Raw genomic sequence first — 17051 nt, forward strand, 5'->3', positions numbered from 1 at the left:
TAATAATGGCTTCTAAAATTAATAAGGATACATTAAGTAAAGTTAGAAATCTATAATGGCACTATAAGAGCATTATTTTTTTACTTTGATGTACTGTAGCCTTCACTACTATGATAATTATACTTTAGTAAGAAAATTGCTATTGATATATAAACCACAACAGATCCAGCCGTGGAGCTGATATGATTGTTTGCAGATTAAGTGCCTGTATTCTTAGAATCAGAAGAGCAAGATTGTATCCATGCAAGAATTCAGTCAATAAAAATCTGCAAGAAATTCATTCTAATATTTAGAAAACAGCTGCAGTTCCTTGACCAATCTGCTTAGCTTCTTGGGGCATATTTTCTTGTTTCCTATTTTTTAATTAAGTGTTTCATAAAATATATTGTAATCAAGTACAATATATTTTAAAATCTAATTTTACTGAACATATTATAGATTATTTGGATTTTAAGAAGGAGAAGGGAGGAGGGGATTTCTTTATCTTAAAGTAATCCTGTGTGACTTTATTTGGTTTAATTTTTTAAGCTGATCTTATGAAATAAAAATGATTACAAAATTTCAGTTCTTATGAATAGTAATAGTAATAGTAAGTAATAGAGCTACTGTTTTAGTGAGGCATGTTTACATCTTTGATAAAATACTAATCTTTTTTAGGTGTGGCTATATATACTGGCATGGAAACTAAGATGGCATTAAATTACCAGTCAAAGTCACAGAAACGATCTGTTGTAGAAAAGTAAGTCTTGTTGCTTCTAGAATATTAATGTCAGCATTTATGTAACACTTAGTACATGCCAGGCATTGTCCTAAGTGCTTTACAAATATTATCTCATATGATCCTCACGACAACCCTGGGAGGTAGGTGTGCTATTATTATCCCCATTTACAGATGAGGAAACTTACGGCCAATGGAGGTTAAGTGACTTGCCACAGAGTCACCCAGCCAATAAGTATCCGAGCCCTTCCTGACCCCAGGCCCTGTGCACTGTCTACTGTACCACCTAGCTGCCCCTCAGTAATGCTTATAGTGCATGGAAGTGATATAAATGATTCAAGAGATACAGTAGCATAAGCACATGTGTGTGTAGTGCCATATGAAATATATCTCCTATGATGAAGGTTTATTTTTTGTTTGTTTGTTTTTTTAGGCAAACCATTGTCATTGACTAATTTCTTTACGAAATAAAATTTGTCTTAAATCCAGAAAGAAAATTACCAGAAAACTTCTTTTCTTTTTTGCACCTTTTCGAAGGATGTAGATGTTCTTTATCCTATTAACTAGTTGTAATTAGAACATAGAGTCTATGTGGTATAATGGAAATAATATTAGCTGCAGAGTCAGAGGCCCAAGGTTTAAATGCTGGCTCCACTATTTAGCTACCTGTGCACCCTTTACTTTTGTGAAGGAAGGGGAAGGAATTAGTTCCTCAATTTCTCATCAATAGATAATCTATGTTACTTCTAAGATCTCTTTTGGGTTCACTGGTTATCAGTGTATCAATAAGTCACTTATAACACTGTATTTTTAAAAGACCTGTAAAGCATATTTTGTCTGCATGATTGACCTTTAAAAGCGATCGTCTGATTTCTTCTTGACTATTACATCAAAAGTGAAATCTGAGATTTTGTTCTTTATAAACAAGGATGCTTTGTCTCCCAGAGGTCTACACATGACAAATTTGTTTCAGAAATAGATATTGGAAAATCAGATTTCCTTTCAGAAGAACTGTTAAGATTTTGGTTCTTCTTCAGTATTTCCTCTCAAATGAGAGCATTTCCCAGCATAGTATATACTATTTTCAGCCTTTGTGGTGATATTGTGGGTGAAATTGCTGGATCTTGAACTCATTACTTGACCACTTAATGTTAGGAGAAATTGATTTTTTAAAGGTTCTCTTAACTTGCCGGATTTTTGAATCACAAATGTTCACTTTAGGTTATGAGTAAGTGAACAGTTATTTGAAACTTAATGAATGTTACTCAGTTTGGCTATATGTGGGTTACCTCCATGATATACAAGGTCCTGCCCTTCTCTTATATGCCAAAAGTCAGAGTGCTTAGTGATAGCGATAAATTTGTGTCTTCATTCATGCTTTGTAAAAGTCAGCAAAAGATGAGAAACCTTACTGAAGTTATTTGTGTATTTTATTTTACCATTTGTATATTTGTAGGATAGGAAATTTTGTGATTTCCGCAGGAACTAATTTACTATTACTGCTTTTTTATTTTAGATCAATGAATGTATTCCTTGTCGTGTACCTCTGCATCCTAATCAGTAAAGCACTGATAAATACTGTCCTGAAATATGTGTGGCAGAGTGAGCCATTTCGAGACGAGCCGTGGTTTAATCAGAAGACAGAAGCAGAGAGACAGAGGAACCTGGTATGGAAAATTTCACCTGAAATATGTTACTCTTTTTGTAATGTTCAGAGGTGATTTGCACAACATTTTTATTAAATGTGGAACCAAATGAATCCCAACCCTTGAAAGAACTGTGTAAATTAGAGCTTCTCACTGTAGTAGCCATTGGGATGGAAGATCTTTATGCATTTGAGACATATTAGAACAAGAAGACTTGATCATTTTCTCCCACCCATTTCATTTCTTACATGTGATGGCAAATGCATCTCCAGATGAGAGGATCTGTGGTAACTTAGCATCCATACTAGAGAAGAGGAAAAGGAAAAAGCCATCACGCTAGACTTCTGTGCCTAAAGAGATTTATTTGAAAAAATAGTCTTTATGGCTCACTGGAGAGAGGAGTAGGGTGTTGAGTTCCTCCAAATCTGCATCCAGATGGGTGGCAGTTTCCTGAAAAATAGCTTCCCAGTTTTCCATTTTGGATAGGACAAGTTCCATCTGTGACATGTTAGAGATGCTGCCTTCTCTTCAAGCATTCAGGACAATGGCAGGAGGAGACCAAGATGTTATTTCTCACCTACACTTCTAAATGTATGTTTTGAGATCTTTGAATACAGTAATTGGTTGAGGGGGCTGAGACTATAGGATTAGAATGTCTCCTCACTTACTTGAGGTCAGCTGATAAGAGGGATGTAGAGGATCTTATCTATGATTCCAAGTGCTATGGGGCTGTTTAGGCTCAGAAATACATTTATCCACAATTATACTTAGGGAAACAGAAGGAGTTTGGTTTGGTTTCAAGATTGAAAACAAGAAGTAGTTAAAACTACAAAGGTTATACAGGATTGCAGCCAATTCTAAATTGTGTGGTAAATGTCAGAAGGATGGCCTTCAGTTGTTTTCTCTAGTGCAGATCAAGGGCCCTCTGATTGAAGTGCTTGTGTTTTTGTTTTTGTTTTCTTTCCCCTTGGGATTCTGCATAGGAATGCGAACTCAGATTCTGCTGGGGAAGAGTTTCCAATACACAAAGATTCTAACAAAGGGAGAAAGGTCTTTTTAAAAATTAACATAGCTGTGTATAACAGTGTGTGTGTGTGTGTGTGTGTGTGTGTGTCTATACACACATATACATACACTTCAGCAAATGATATCAGTTAATTTACTTATATTCCTCAAAAGAAAGACAGAACTTAGAATTCAAAAATTCCAAGCAAACATAGCCTTATAGACATCATTACGTGACAGGTTTAGAACTGGACCTCTTAGAGGCCATGGAATTTACCTCCTTCCCTCTTATTTTGCACCTGAGAAACTGAAGACCTACAGAGGTTAAAGTGACAGAGCTTAGCTTCCAGCCTGTGTCCACTTACTCCAGATCCAACAGTCTTTCTTCTCTACCACACTGCCTCTCAGTCATGGGAAAGGTCATAGAAACTCCAGACTGGACATCATGTAATGTATCATGGCAGTTCTAGTTTTCTGGGCCCTACAACAGTGTGGTGGGGGAAATGTTTTAAATGGATCAGTATTAGCAAATTCACTCCTCCGATTCTAGCCCCTCAGCTACTCTTGCTATGCTGATAGGGATCATGTCTTAGACCCTCTTTCTTGGGACAATGCAGGCAGGAGATAAGTGTATCCTGCTGATTATGATTCATGGTGAAATAAGTGATGTTACTTTATGGTGTGTTAGTGCAGCTAAGAATGATAGGGAAGTGTTCTAGGGAAGGCTAATTATGAGGAAAGATTCTGAGACTTGGCTCTTTTTTTTTTTTAATTTTTGGTGAGGCAATTGAGGTTAAGTGACTTACCCAGAGTCACACAGCTAGTTAGTGTTACGTGTCTGAGGCCAAACTTGAACTCAGGTCCTCCTCATTCCAGGGCTGGTGCTCTATCCACTGAGCCACCTAGCTGCCACCTACCTGTCTCTCTTGTCCTTAGGAAAAACTTAGTCTTTCTTGGGATTTCCTCAAACTATAACTGCAAGACAGACATATGTTTGAAATATCAGAGCCTTGTGAACTGGATATATAAAAATCTTAGGGATATGGAGATGCCTTGTAACACTTAGTAAAGAAGCATGACTGGGAAGTTTGAGGCTTAGCTAGTTCTGTTTGTAAAAGCTTGTACACTGCTCCCCAGCATGCAAATATTTCTTAATAATTCCCTAAGAAATAAAAACATAAGTTTTTACTGATGTCTTCTGGTTTTTTACATCACCATTATTTTCCCTCTTCTCTCCTCTCTCCCTCTCCCAGATTGCTATCTAATTCCCTGTCTTTTGAAGTAGCTGGAAATAAAATACCATTTTAAGCAAAGATGCATTCACATATTCAGCATTTTGTGCTTTGTGCTGTCTTGTTACCAAAGAGATTCTGAATTTCCTATCCTTTAATAAATATGACCACATTCAAAGAAAAGACTCAAGTGTTTAGAATATAAATCTTGCTAATTGGGTCTGTGTTCAATTGGGATTGTTTTTTCTTCTGACAATTTAAGTTCTTGAATATATAACTCCAACCTTTCCCCCACTGGTTGCTGTTCTGTAAAGCATGCATATAGATCTACCCTTGTCTCTTTGTTAGTGAGGAGTAGGGGAAGTTGGGAAACAGATAATACAAACCTAGAGCTGCTGCTATCAAGGAATTCTCCTTGTCCTATGATCCTCCCTCATCCTGGGGTTTCAAAAACACTTTTTTTCCCCAAGAATGTCTTTACTATCTGTGCCTAATAGTAAGAGATCCAAATGGCCAGCCTTCCTCTCTCTCTCTCTCTTTCCCACATACTAATTGGATGAAGAAGGTGAAGTCTGTGAGTTATTAACAAGCATTCAGACTAAGAGGCTGAACAATAGAAGTGAAGAGAAGGTAGCTGGGGGCAGATTTGAATAACTGAACATGCCTGAAGATTAAACTTAAGAGAAATGTGTACGTGTGTCTTTATCGTAAAATTAGAGAGCTTACAAAGACATCAATAAAATCTGTATTTATTCTTTACTCTTTTTGCAGTTTCTCAAAGCTTTCACAGACTTCCTGGCTTTCATGGTACTTTTTAACTACATTATTCCAGTGTCAATGTATGTCACAGTTGAAATGCAGAAATTTCTTGGCTCCTATTTTATCACCTGGGATGAAGATATGTTTGATGAAGAAACTGGTGAAGGACCTGTAGTTAACACTTCCGACCTAAATGAAGAATTGGGACAGGTAGGTCAAGCAGTAAGCTTAGAACTATGTCAACTGAATGTTTCCTGCTATTTGAATGAATGTGTGTAAAACATCTAAAGAATTCAGTCTTTTTCATTTCCAGTTTCACTTTACATATGTGACATCATTTAGATATATCCTGTAGCTGATGAAAGATCAGAAATAGCCATTTGAAAAGGTGATTATTAGCAGATAAGAAAAAAGACAATTTTTTCATGTTTGTAATTTGAAAAAAAGTTTTGGTGGCTGATTTATAGAACATTGAGCTGTGGTCCTTGTGAAGCATCATTATTTCTTGGCTGTAAGAGTATGAAGGAGAAGAAGAACTTAGGAAGAAACTTGCCTTCCTTCAGAATGCTTACACATTTTGCTTATTCCAGTGTAAATAATTATCTTAAGAGCTTTGGATCCTTCCGAGGACTAGCTCTGAGGCCTCCCAGCAGCCCTCACTGTGTCAGGCCTCTCAGGCATTTGGGTTACAGCAGAGATTATCTCTAGGGGAAGATAACATTTGTTATTCATTTCTTTCCAGGAAGAAGTTCTGAGATATATTTTTTACAAAGAAAAAAAGAGACCTTTAAGATTATTTGCTAGTTTTCTTCCACTCAAAAGAAGTGATGCCTGAGAAAGTGTCTTTCTCCTGAGTTCAAGATAACTTGCTTTGATCATTAAGAGCCTTAACTTTTGACCAGGATAATCTTTAAATCCTATTATGTTGCCCTGTTTTCTATGTGCTTTGTTCTAGTTAACATTTCTATTCAGTATGTTTTTAATACCTTTGTAATAATTTTTTTTGTTTCCAATATGTGCTACCGTATGGTCTTTGAAAAATAGGTACACAGTGATCCCATGTATAGTGCGTTGGAGAAATTCACAAAGAGGAAAAACATTTGTCAAACTTTTCAGTAATAAAGGTTTCCAAGTTCCACTTATTTATAGCAGTTTTCTACATAAATAAATAAATTTTTGCTCGCGTAAGTAAGTTGGATTTCCTCGTCTTCCATATGGAGTTTATTGTAACAAGATCTTCCATTAAGAAGTGGCAGCTAAACTTTTGCTTTCAACTTTAATCCAGTACAAAAAGTATTAAGGGCCAACTATGCAAGGCAATTGGTAACCTTTGATGGGGTGACTAATATGCTGAGACTCTGGGGACCCAGGTCACGAAGACAAAAAAAGGGTGCCATCTTTCTAACTTAGTACAATGAGGTTAAAACGTTACAACTTGTTTTTCTGTACCAGCATGTGATTATTCTCCAGAACTAGAACTATATAAGCCCTCGAAACTGCAGTGCCCACCACAGCCTCTTCCTGGGTTAAGGTTTCCTGCCTTGGATTGAACACAGCTAAATTTAGCAAGCAAACCACCCATTGAGATAATAACTGTCTTTTGCTCTGAGACATGAGTGTGGGGAAAAAAATCACCAAGTAATTTCTTTCCCAGTGTTTGATCATTTACAAGATTTTTACATAATTAATAGCAATGGAGAAAACGATCATTTCTCTCTTAGTGGTTAAAGTTGTTGTTTTGAACTGCACCTAAAGTATCATTATGCTGTCACTTAGATACGAGGGTCCCTGCATGTTTAAACATGGCAGTTTAAATGATATGTCAGATTTCTCTTTATTTGCCCCGGTATGGGTCTGGCAATCCCTTGTAACATTGTGTGAAACACATTCATAGAATCCTGGGATGTCAGAGCTAGGTTAGAAGAGATGTTGGAGATCGTCTGGTCCAAAGCCCTCATTTTACAGATGAGGAAACTGATAGCATAAGAATTGCCAAACTTCCTCAGAATTGAAGTCACATGGTCACATGTTCTGCCCCTGACAGGCACACTGACAATCCTAATGTACGATGAGTTAGGGAAATTTCTCCCCCATCCAATTGATACCTCTTCCCCTCACCAAAGCCCCACCATAGTTTTGGGGCCTTCTCTTTTCCCATTGCATAGCCTTTTCCTAGGTGCTGTGTGCTTTTCGTGAGGCATGCTCCTAGCCTGACCCCATCCCCAATGTTCACAGACCTCTCTCTCTCCCAGTGCCGACCTGGGCTAGAAAATGACTCACTGTGACTTTTTCTTGAATTTTCCCATCTGTATTCAGTCTGATGTAGTCTCTAGATGTGGTTTTGTGGCCAAGCTGGGCTGGACAGCTTCCTGCTACTCCACTATCTCTGCCTGCCTGAGGCTTTCATTCTTTATAAATTTGAATCATATCTTCCCAGCTTCTCTCTGTCCAAAACAAAGCATTGTGATCTTTTTAGCCCATCTTCGTGTAACAACTGTTTTGTCCCCCTTTTTTTAATTAGTCTGGTGGAAGAAGTAGAATGGGTCTGTGGAACAAGCTTGGATTTTGCTTAGGCTGCAAGATAGCAGCATCCATTTTTTACCAACTTGAGGAAGATAAAAGCATTGACACTTTTTTTCCCCCAATTTTACCTCTTTCTAGGGAAATGCCGATTAATACTAGGCTTTAAGTCAAAGAAACATGTTTATTTTTTTTTCAGAAAGTTTAGACTATTGACAGTAGGTAGGTCACTGCTTTGGGAGGAAATGTTAGAAACCCACCATCACAAGAGCATATCAGTCTTAGGAAAAGCACACTTGCTATGGTCTCTCAAGAAGGTTAAATTTAATTCTAATCCTTGATTATTATGTTTGCTGTGTTCCACAGGTAGAATATATCTTCACAGATAAGACGGGAACATTGACAGAAAACAATATGGAATTCATAGAATGTTGCATTGAAGGCAATGTCTATGTGCCTCATGTCATTTGCAATGGGCAAATCCTCCCTGACTCTGGAGGCATTGACATGATTGACTCTTCTCCTGGAGTGAGTGGAAAGGTATGTTGAAATTTGGGCGGGAAAAATAAGCAAACAAATAGGCTTTCTTTATTAGAAAAATGAGTGTTAGTATTTCAATGGTAAGATAAAATCTTTCTTGGTGAAGTCCAAATGTTGAATAGGAGGTCCAGCCTCTGGAAGTGTGCTATTTCTTGCAAAAATCCCCTGCCTTATGTAAGCTATGTCTCAGCTTTTACCTTCTATGCTAAATAAGAGGGGAAAGTCCATTGTGGGAATTTATTGCCTGAAATTCTCAGATACTGTAGTCACTGAAAATATTTTACTTAAAATTAAATAGCTAATATTTCACAGTGGCTGTGAACAAAATAAGTAGAAGTAGGAGGATTTGATTTGGGGTGACTGCTTTCCTCTCTTTCTATTTACTGTCAACAAAGATGAGCACCTGGAATGATAGAAATGAGGGGTAAGCTCCTGGATGTCTGTGGTAAGTGAGGTTCTTTAAAAATGGAAAGGAGATGACAAAAGGCTATATTGAAAGAAAAATAGCTGTTGAAGCATAATTCTTCCACATCCCAGTGACACGCAGGGGGAAGATTATACACCTTCCACGGTCTTTGGCAGAATTAGAAAAACATCTCCCAAAGAACCTTCTTACAAAGACTGCTGACCTTGGTTTCTGAGCCAGTTCAGACAAGGACGGTGAAGTCAGTCAATCAACAGGGCAGTGTTTTAAGCTCTTAGTATGTGCTAAGCACTGTATTGAGTTGTGAGTTGAAGGAAAAAAGCAAAAATAGTCATGGCTCTCCTGGAGCTGTTCTAATGGAGGAGAGACCATGTCTATAAATAGACACATGCAAGTTCTGTGCAGGGTATAAGATGGAAAGTAACCTCGGGAGGGAAAACAGTTGGGGGGTTGGGGGTGGGGTCAGGAAAGACCTCCCACAGAAGGGATCTGAGTCTGGAAAGAGGCCAGAGATCCTGTGAAGCTAACTTCCTTTTAACTAGTCTGTTATGCTGTCCTCTCATTAGTAAAAGGAACATGATTCAATATCAAAAAATACTTATGTTCACCACATTTTAGTATTGGAAGCTGCAATTCTGCTGCAAAAATTCAACAATTGGAGAGAAATAAAGCATTATATGATTTTGACATGAATATAGTGATAGCATACCAGAGCTTCACAATACTTTGACCTATCTCAGCATCTGTTTTGAGCCAGACTCATCTTAAACTCTACCCATCTATCTGACCACACCTGTGTCTCCTTTCCTGGATCTTTATCATCCATGTCATGCCCGCTAACGGGGTGGAGGGTGTCTCCCAGAGGCTCTGTCTTCGGCTACCATCTCTTCTACCACTATCCTATTTGACTTGGTGAGCTGATGGTTCCATTTATCCTGTCTATGCAGATGATTCTCAGATGTCCTTATCTAGATCTACCCTCTCCTGACCTCCAGTCTCAAATCTCTGATTACCTATTGACATCTCAGACTGGGTATGCCTTAGACATCTTAACCTCAACATGTCCAAAACGGACCTTCTTATCTTTCTGCCAAAACCCTCCCCTCTTCCTTACTTGGCCAATACTGGCGAGGGTATCGCATTCTTCTAGAAACCCAGGTTTGCAACCCCGGTGTCATCTTTGGCACTTCAGTCATCCACCCCCCTGTGCATTCAGTGTTCTAATCCTGTTGTTCCCATTTTTGTAAGAGCTCTCATACAATCCTCCTTTTCCCCTCTGACACTGCATCATCCTGGTATGGGCACTTATTATTACCTCATGCTTGGATTACTTCACTAGCCTCCTGGTGGTTCTCTCCACTCCAGTCCATCCTCCCCTCAGCTGTCAGACTGACCATCCTGAAAGCACAGGTCTGATCCTATCACACCTCTGTTCAACTCCAGTGGCTCCATGTTGATTGCAGGATGAAATAAAAATCCTTTGTTTGACTTTTAAAGCTCATGGTAACCTGGCCCCTTTGTGCCTTTGCAATTGTCTTAGACCTTCCTTCCTTCCGTGTATTTTGTGGTTCAGTAGTACTGGCCTCCTTGGTGTTCCTCACACGCAATACTCCATCTCCCAACCGTAAGCATTTTCACCAGGTGTCCTTCATCCCTGGAATGTTCTCCTTTATCTCGATCTCTTAGCTTTCCTGTCTTGCACCAAGTCTCAACTAAATCCCATCTTCTGAAAGAAGTCTTTCCCGGGCTTCCTTCAACTTGCCACCTTCCCTCTAAGACTGCACCCTATTTAGCATGTCTATATCTTGTTTGTACATAGCTGTCTGCATGTTGTCTCTCCCATTAGTAGACTGGGAGCTTCTTGAGAGCAGACCTTTTTTTGCCTTTCTTTGTATCCCCATCACATAGGTGCTCAATAAGTGCTAGTTGTCCTACTGAACAAGTTAATTTAGTATAGTATAATAAAGAATAATAATGACTTTGAAGATAGAGGACTTGGGTTCAAATCCTGCCCCTGTTACTGCCTTATGACCTTCAGCAAGTCAGTGAAACACTCTGGGCCTCAGTTTCCTCAGAGGTGAGCTAGATGACCTCTGAGGTCCCTTGTAGCCCTGAATCTATGATCCTCTCATTGTTAATGGAAGAACATCATTACCACACTGCTTCCCTTGTAATGCTAACCTGCAGTATGGGCGATGTTCTGGCAGGACTTCATATTATATTATTGTAATATTGTAGGTTAACAGACGTGTGCTGAAATTCCTTAGAGACTCTTGAAACAGTTTTTCTTAATTCATCCTTACTCTTTTTAGTCACTCTCCCTTTTATATATAAGCACTCTTAAAGACATGCATCTTCATTTTTGGAAAATATGAGAGAGAAATTCTTATTTCACCGAAGTTCTAGGATTTTTTGTCTTTAAATTTCCAATGATCTTATGTGTTATATATCCTTCATTTCACAATCTATGATCTGTCTCTTCTTTATCCCAGAGAGCCATCCTTCATAATAGGGAATAATAAAAAAAAAAAAAAGAAAAGAAAAAGAATTTAGCAGAACCAACCAAAATGGCAATCAAGTCTAACATTATATTCAGTTTTCTGCACCCAAAGTTCTATAATTGTTTATCTCCATACACATGATTCTTAAGATATATCTAAAAAAGAAAACAGCAAGCATAATTAAATTCCACTTTATAGCTATTAAAAACTAAACAGGAGTTTTGATGTTTATTGCTCCATAAATAATTGTCCCTTGTCCTTTGTTGCTTTTGGTTACCTTCTTTTGATTTTGAAGCTATCTGACCGTAGGTTTTTATTGTATTTTATTGTCTGTCTTATATTTTGATAGGAGAGAGAAGAGCTGTTTTTTCGGGCTCTCTGTCTTTGCCACACAGTTCAGGTGAAGGATGATGTCCTTGTAGATGGAGCCAAAAAATCACCTGATTCATCAAGATCTTGCATATATATTTCATCATCACCAGATGAAGTGGCATTAGTTGAAGGCATTCAAAGGTAAGTACAGTTGGCATTATTTTTGGATTTGAAAGTATAAGGATTTTATTGAAGGGATTTCTGCATTAGGTAAAATGTTACATTAGATGACCTCAGAGGTTCCATCCAACTTTTAAGATCCCAGAATTCTATATAAGATCCCAAGTTTGAGTGCATTCCTAAGTTATTGTGTGTAAGAAATGTTCTTCCATGGACTTCCATTATGATTTTGGAAATGGGTTCCAATGAAGAAAATTGCCCTCAGCGTCTAATAAGAATCTTACACTATTTCTTCAAGGGCGTTCCTTAAATGATACGCCCTTTGTCACTCTGAAGACTAGGTGTGTGTTTCCCACACAATCCCTACTAACTGAGCTAGAAGGAATTTTCTTTATTCTGAGGCAAAACCAATGTTTTTTAGTCATGTCCAACTCTTTGTGACCCTACTTTGGGGTTTTCTTGGTTTTCTTCTCCAGTTACTTTTTTTTTTTAACAGATGAGGAACTGAGGTAAACAGGGTTATGTGACTTGCCCAGGGTCACACAATACTGTCTGAAGCCAGATTTTAATTCACAAAGATGAGTCTTCCTGACTCCAAGCCTGTTACTCTATCTACTGCACCACCTACCTGCCTAAGTGAAACATTAGGTATGCAAATTGGATCAGTTGTTGGGATTTATTAAAAATATTAGAAATTTAAACTTAAAAATAAATGAACGTGCTCAAACAAGCTTTTTTGCTGAGGAAATAGATTCCCAGATGGGAAACTAAATATATTTCGGCCATGCATACTGGTGCCAGTCCAAAGAAAGAAGGGCAGCTAGGAGGTACAATGTATAGAACACTAGGTCTGGAGTCAAGAACATCTGTGTTCAAACCCAGGCTCAGACACTTACTAGCTGTGTGAGGGTAGGCAAGTCACTTTACCCTGCTTTCTTCAGTTTCCTCATCTGTAAAATGAGCTAGAGAAGGAAATGCAAACCACTCCAGTATCTTTGCCAAGAAAACCCCAAATGGAGTCACAGAGACTCAGACATGACCAAAACAATTGAACAAAATGAACAAAGAAAGGAGAGAGAGACCAGTCCAGTGATCTAGAGTGGAATGAGCATGGCTCTCGGAGCCAGGTTGTTGAGTCCTTCTCCTGACTCTACTGTTAACCAACCTTGTGACATGAGCCTCTTATAACATGAGGTTGGACTAAATGATCACTAAGGTCTCTACCACCTCTGACATTATATTCAAAAATAATTCAAGAACAAGGAAGAAAGAATTGTAATAAAAAGAGAGATAATCAGTCCAAAATGACCTGTGCTTGATTCAGCCACATCATCTTTACCACAGGAGATAAGGTGGTAAGAGCGTTACTAAAGGTTTTGTGTAATACTGGTGAATTTGGGGATGTGCTAAAGGGGAATAAGGAGTGGTTTCATATATCAAAACATTATGATGCAGGTTATAACCTCAATTTTTTCAAAATTCTTTCCATTTGAAAAGCAAACCTCCCCAGAGGTTTCATAATTCTCCCCAGAGAAAAGCAGAATTCATCTTCTCTTACTTACAAATCCTGAAGTCCTTCTATAATTCCTGAGTTTCTCCTTTTACTATTTATAGGCTTGGTTTCACATACCTAAGGCTGAAAGACAGTTACATGGAGCTATTAAATAGAGACAATGATATTGAGAGGTGAGTATACATTCAAATTAGAAGATGAACAAAGGGGTAAAAACAGATTTTTTTTAATAAGTCTGATAGCAGTTATTGAACTTCAACCAACAATTATTGAGCAACTACTTTATGCAAGGCATTGTCATAGATGGGGCAGGGTTCAAGGACCTTGCCCTCAAGGAATTTACATTCTTTGGGGGCATATGGCATGTACACAGATAATTAAATACAAAGCAGCGTAGGATAATTTCAGGAGGGAAAGAGGATTAACAACTGAAGGAATCAGTAAAGGTTTAATGTAGAAAGCAAGTCAGGGATTCCAAAGGGCAAAGGCGAGGAGAAAGTACAATCCAGACATAGGGGACTGTCTGTGCAAAGGCAGAAAATGGGCTGTCATCTGGAAGTAACCACTGCATAGCAAGCAGTTGAACTGGAATGGAAAGGCATGAGGAGGAGCAACGTGAAATTAGACTGGAAAGGTGTGTAAGAGTCAGGCTGTGAAGAGCCTGAAGTGCCAAGCTAAGGATTTTGTATTTTAAAGTATTAGAATTGCCATTGGAAACTTCACAGTTGGGCATGAGATGGTCAGATTTATGTTCTAGGAATAGTTAGAATCCTGCCCTATTCTAATTCCCATCCCTATCCCTCCTTTCTCCCCCAAACTCCCCACCACCAACACCACCAAAAAAAAGTTCTCTAAGTTTTCATTTAAGCATTGTAACAGTTTTATACAATTTGAGTACATGGGGGAGAGAGAACTATGGATGGAAGGCAGTGTCGTGTGCTGGAAAGAAGACACTAGATTTAGAGAAAAAGAACTGAGTTAGAACCTGAGCTCTGCCAGCTAAGGTGGGATCTTGGGCAAGTCAATGTGGGTTGGACTAGATGACTTGTAAAAACCCTTCTAACTCTAAAGAAGTTCTTAACCTTTTTTTTTTTGGCGGGGGGGGGAGATTATCTGTTTTGAGACCCCTTTGAAAGTCTAGACTACTCAGTGTTTTAAAATGCATAAAATAAAACATATGGATTACAAGGAAAACTAGCTGTTTGGAAAATGGTTAAGCCAATGGTAGAAACTCTGATTCTCTAAAGAAAGAAGGTATTGATTAATATAATTGCTATGAAACTGTGATTAGAGGTTCTGATTTTATGTTGATCTAGTCATTTTACAATGCTCCTAAAATTTTTAAAATACAACTTTTTAATGAAGGAAAGTGGTTTGGTGTTGTCTGGACTTCAGATTTCATCAATGTAGGCAGCCTCCCTGTGGAGAAACTCCCTCTATTGATGGATGTTGGCAACTGTATATAATGTAATCTTAGAGAGCTGCCTGAGGCAACTGTGAGTTTAAACGATTTGCTTGTAGTCACAGAGCTAAGATGTGTCAGAAGGAGGATTTTGAGATATGCAATCAGAACTTCCCTAGTTTTCAGAGATTAGGGTAAATTACAACTACTCCTTTGTCGTCTTGTCCCATTGCAGATAAACAAACCAAAAGAACAGATATATGAGATCATAGGTGAATAATTGTCTATGTCACATAATACAAACAAATGAACTGAAGAGATATGTATACAGGGACCTTTGAACCTAAATTTTGAATAACACATCTATTGGAGAATATTTTTATGTTAAAACAGGGAAGCAATTCTTTCCAAATTCCTACCCAGGCTCCCATATCTTAAATGACGTTCACTTACCCTTCATTCCTTGAAAAATTAACCTCTGATTAACCTATGATTTCATATCATATCATCACAAGTGTAGGAGGAAGGTAATAGTGGCGTGTAATGCTGAGTAAAAACCACTTTAGTGCAATTAAAAAAAAATAAACCCTTACCTGTTGGAACAGATTCTATACTTGATCTTGATACAGTACAGAATAATAGTTAATATACTTAATATTTAGCACAGACACCTTGGCCTTGCATTTAAGGCTCTCTACAGTCTGACCTCACATTACCTTTCTAGTCTCATTTCACATTACTCCTCTTCATGTTCTCCCTGTTCCAGCCAAATGGGACTCCTGATCATTCCCCGAGATCGATTTTCCATGCCCATCTTTTGCATATTCACTTGTCCCTGACACATGGTACATCTCCCTCCTTGAATCCACTTCTCAGTGGTCATATCCCTTCAATACCCTTAGCCAGTGCTATCCTCAGCTCCTTGCCTCAGTTGTTAAATGATCACTTTCTTCTCAAATTACTTTGTCTTTAATTATTTGTGTACTTGTTGTAGGTGGAATATAGGCTCTTTGAGGGCAGGGACTATTGATTGGGGTGGGGGTGTCTTTGTATTCCTAGTACAAAAAAAAAAGTACAAGGGCAGCTAGATGGCTCTATGGATAGAGCACTGGACCTGGAGTCAGTAAGATCTATGTTCAAACCTAGGCTCAGACACTTACTAGCTGTGTGACCCCAGCAAGTTATTTAACCCCTATTTGCTTCAGTTCCTCATCTGTAAAATGGGGGCATATTGGAGAAGGAAATGGCAAAGCATTCAGTATCTTTGCCCAAAAAAAAAAACCTCCCATGGACATAGTCCCATGAGGTCACAAAGAGTTGAACCCGACTGAACATCCCTAGTACAGACACTTAACTGTTTGAATTGAACTAAATATTTTTGGTTTCATGTTAAGCTGTTACATAATTAAATGATAAACAAGGTTAATACATACCCATTTTTCCCCCTTCAGGTATGAATTATTAGAGACTTTGACTTTTGATTCAGTGAGGAGAAGGATGAGTGTGATTGTCAAGTCTGCTTCAGGTAGAAAGATCTTGTTTCATTCTTTATTCAAAGTTACATGAAGGTTGAATTTTTGTTTTTATGATTGAGTTCTATAGGACCTACTTATGCCTTTCCTGACTACGAAGACTAAATTTTCATTCTTCTTAAGATCTATGAACATAGCCCCTGCTTGAAAACTGATTTTATACTCTTGAGAGAAATTTAGTTTTTAACTTTTAATATTTTATGATGAATGCAAGAGTCAGTTCCTTCTCTCCTGTCTTCAAAATCTTAATATTGTGAGGATACCTAATTATCTCTGGCTTTCATGCAATTATTTAAATATTTAAAATGTTTACTATTTGAATATTTCTGAATTTGAATTTTGAATAATTTGAATAATTCTGAATATTTAAAATTTCTCCATAATAGAACTTTTTTTCTGTTTGAGATTTTTGCAGTCCTTTTCTTTTCTCTCCAAATTTAAAATGATCGCCTTTAAAACAAGTCAGAAAAGACAATTCAAGATGCAAATGTTAATGTCTCTGTAAAATACCACAAAATGTTATCAGCCAAAGAAGCCACATTAATCATTTGATATTTTACGATGATGTTTCTTTGCATGAGCACAATTTGATCATTCTTCCTTTTTGTGTGTTTGTGTGTGTGTGTATATACATATACATACATACATACATTTACCCATCTCCATTAATACTTAAAAGTCATATGAAACATACAAATCAAATCTTGCTGCAACATACTTCAAAGGAGTGACCAAATTCTTGTGCTGGTCTTCGAAAAATCAAATAT

The 17051-nt window shown here is 37.8% G+C and overlaps 1 protein-coding gene across 6 annotated transcripts in view; it reads left to right on the top strand.

Annotated features, from left to right (window-relative positions):
* Positions 1-17051, top strand: part of ATP11A (ATPase phospholipid transporting 11A) — a 234538-nt gene that overhangs the window by 164417 nt on the left and 53070 nt on the right. For all 6 annotated transcript variants that reach the window (XR_013483324.1, XR_013483325.1, XM_020965229.2 and 3 more), the window contains exons 10-16: positions 658-739; positions 2235-2385; positions 5373-5570; positions 8247-8420; positions 11695-11858; positions 13452-13523; positions 16204-16277. Coding sequence is in view for 4 of the 6 variants with exons in the window: in XM_020965229.2 (XP_020820888.1) it covers positions 658-739; positions 2235-2385; positions 5373-5570; positions 8247-8420; positions 11695-11858; positions 13452-13523; positions 16204-16277 (915 nt within the window). In the remaining 2 variants the exon portion in view is untranslated. The remainder of the gene's footprint in view (positions 1-657; positions 740-2234; positions 2386-5372; positions 5571-8246; positions 8421-11694; positions 11859-13451; positions 13524-16203; positions 16278-17051) is intronic.

This window comes from Phascolarctos cinereus, unplaced genomic scaffold, assembly GCF_003287225.1.
Source record: "Phascolarctos cinereus isolate Bilbo 61053 unplaced genomic scaffold, phaCin_HiC Scaffold_7;HRSCAF=346, whole genome shotgun sequence".
NCBI classification, from domain to species: domain Eukaryota; kingdom Metazoa; phylum Chordata; class Mammalia; order Diprotodontia; family Phascolarctidae; genus Phascolarctos; species Phascolarctos cinereus.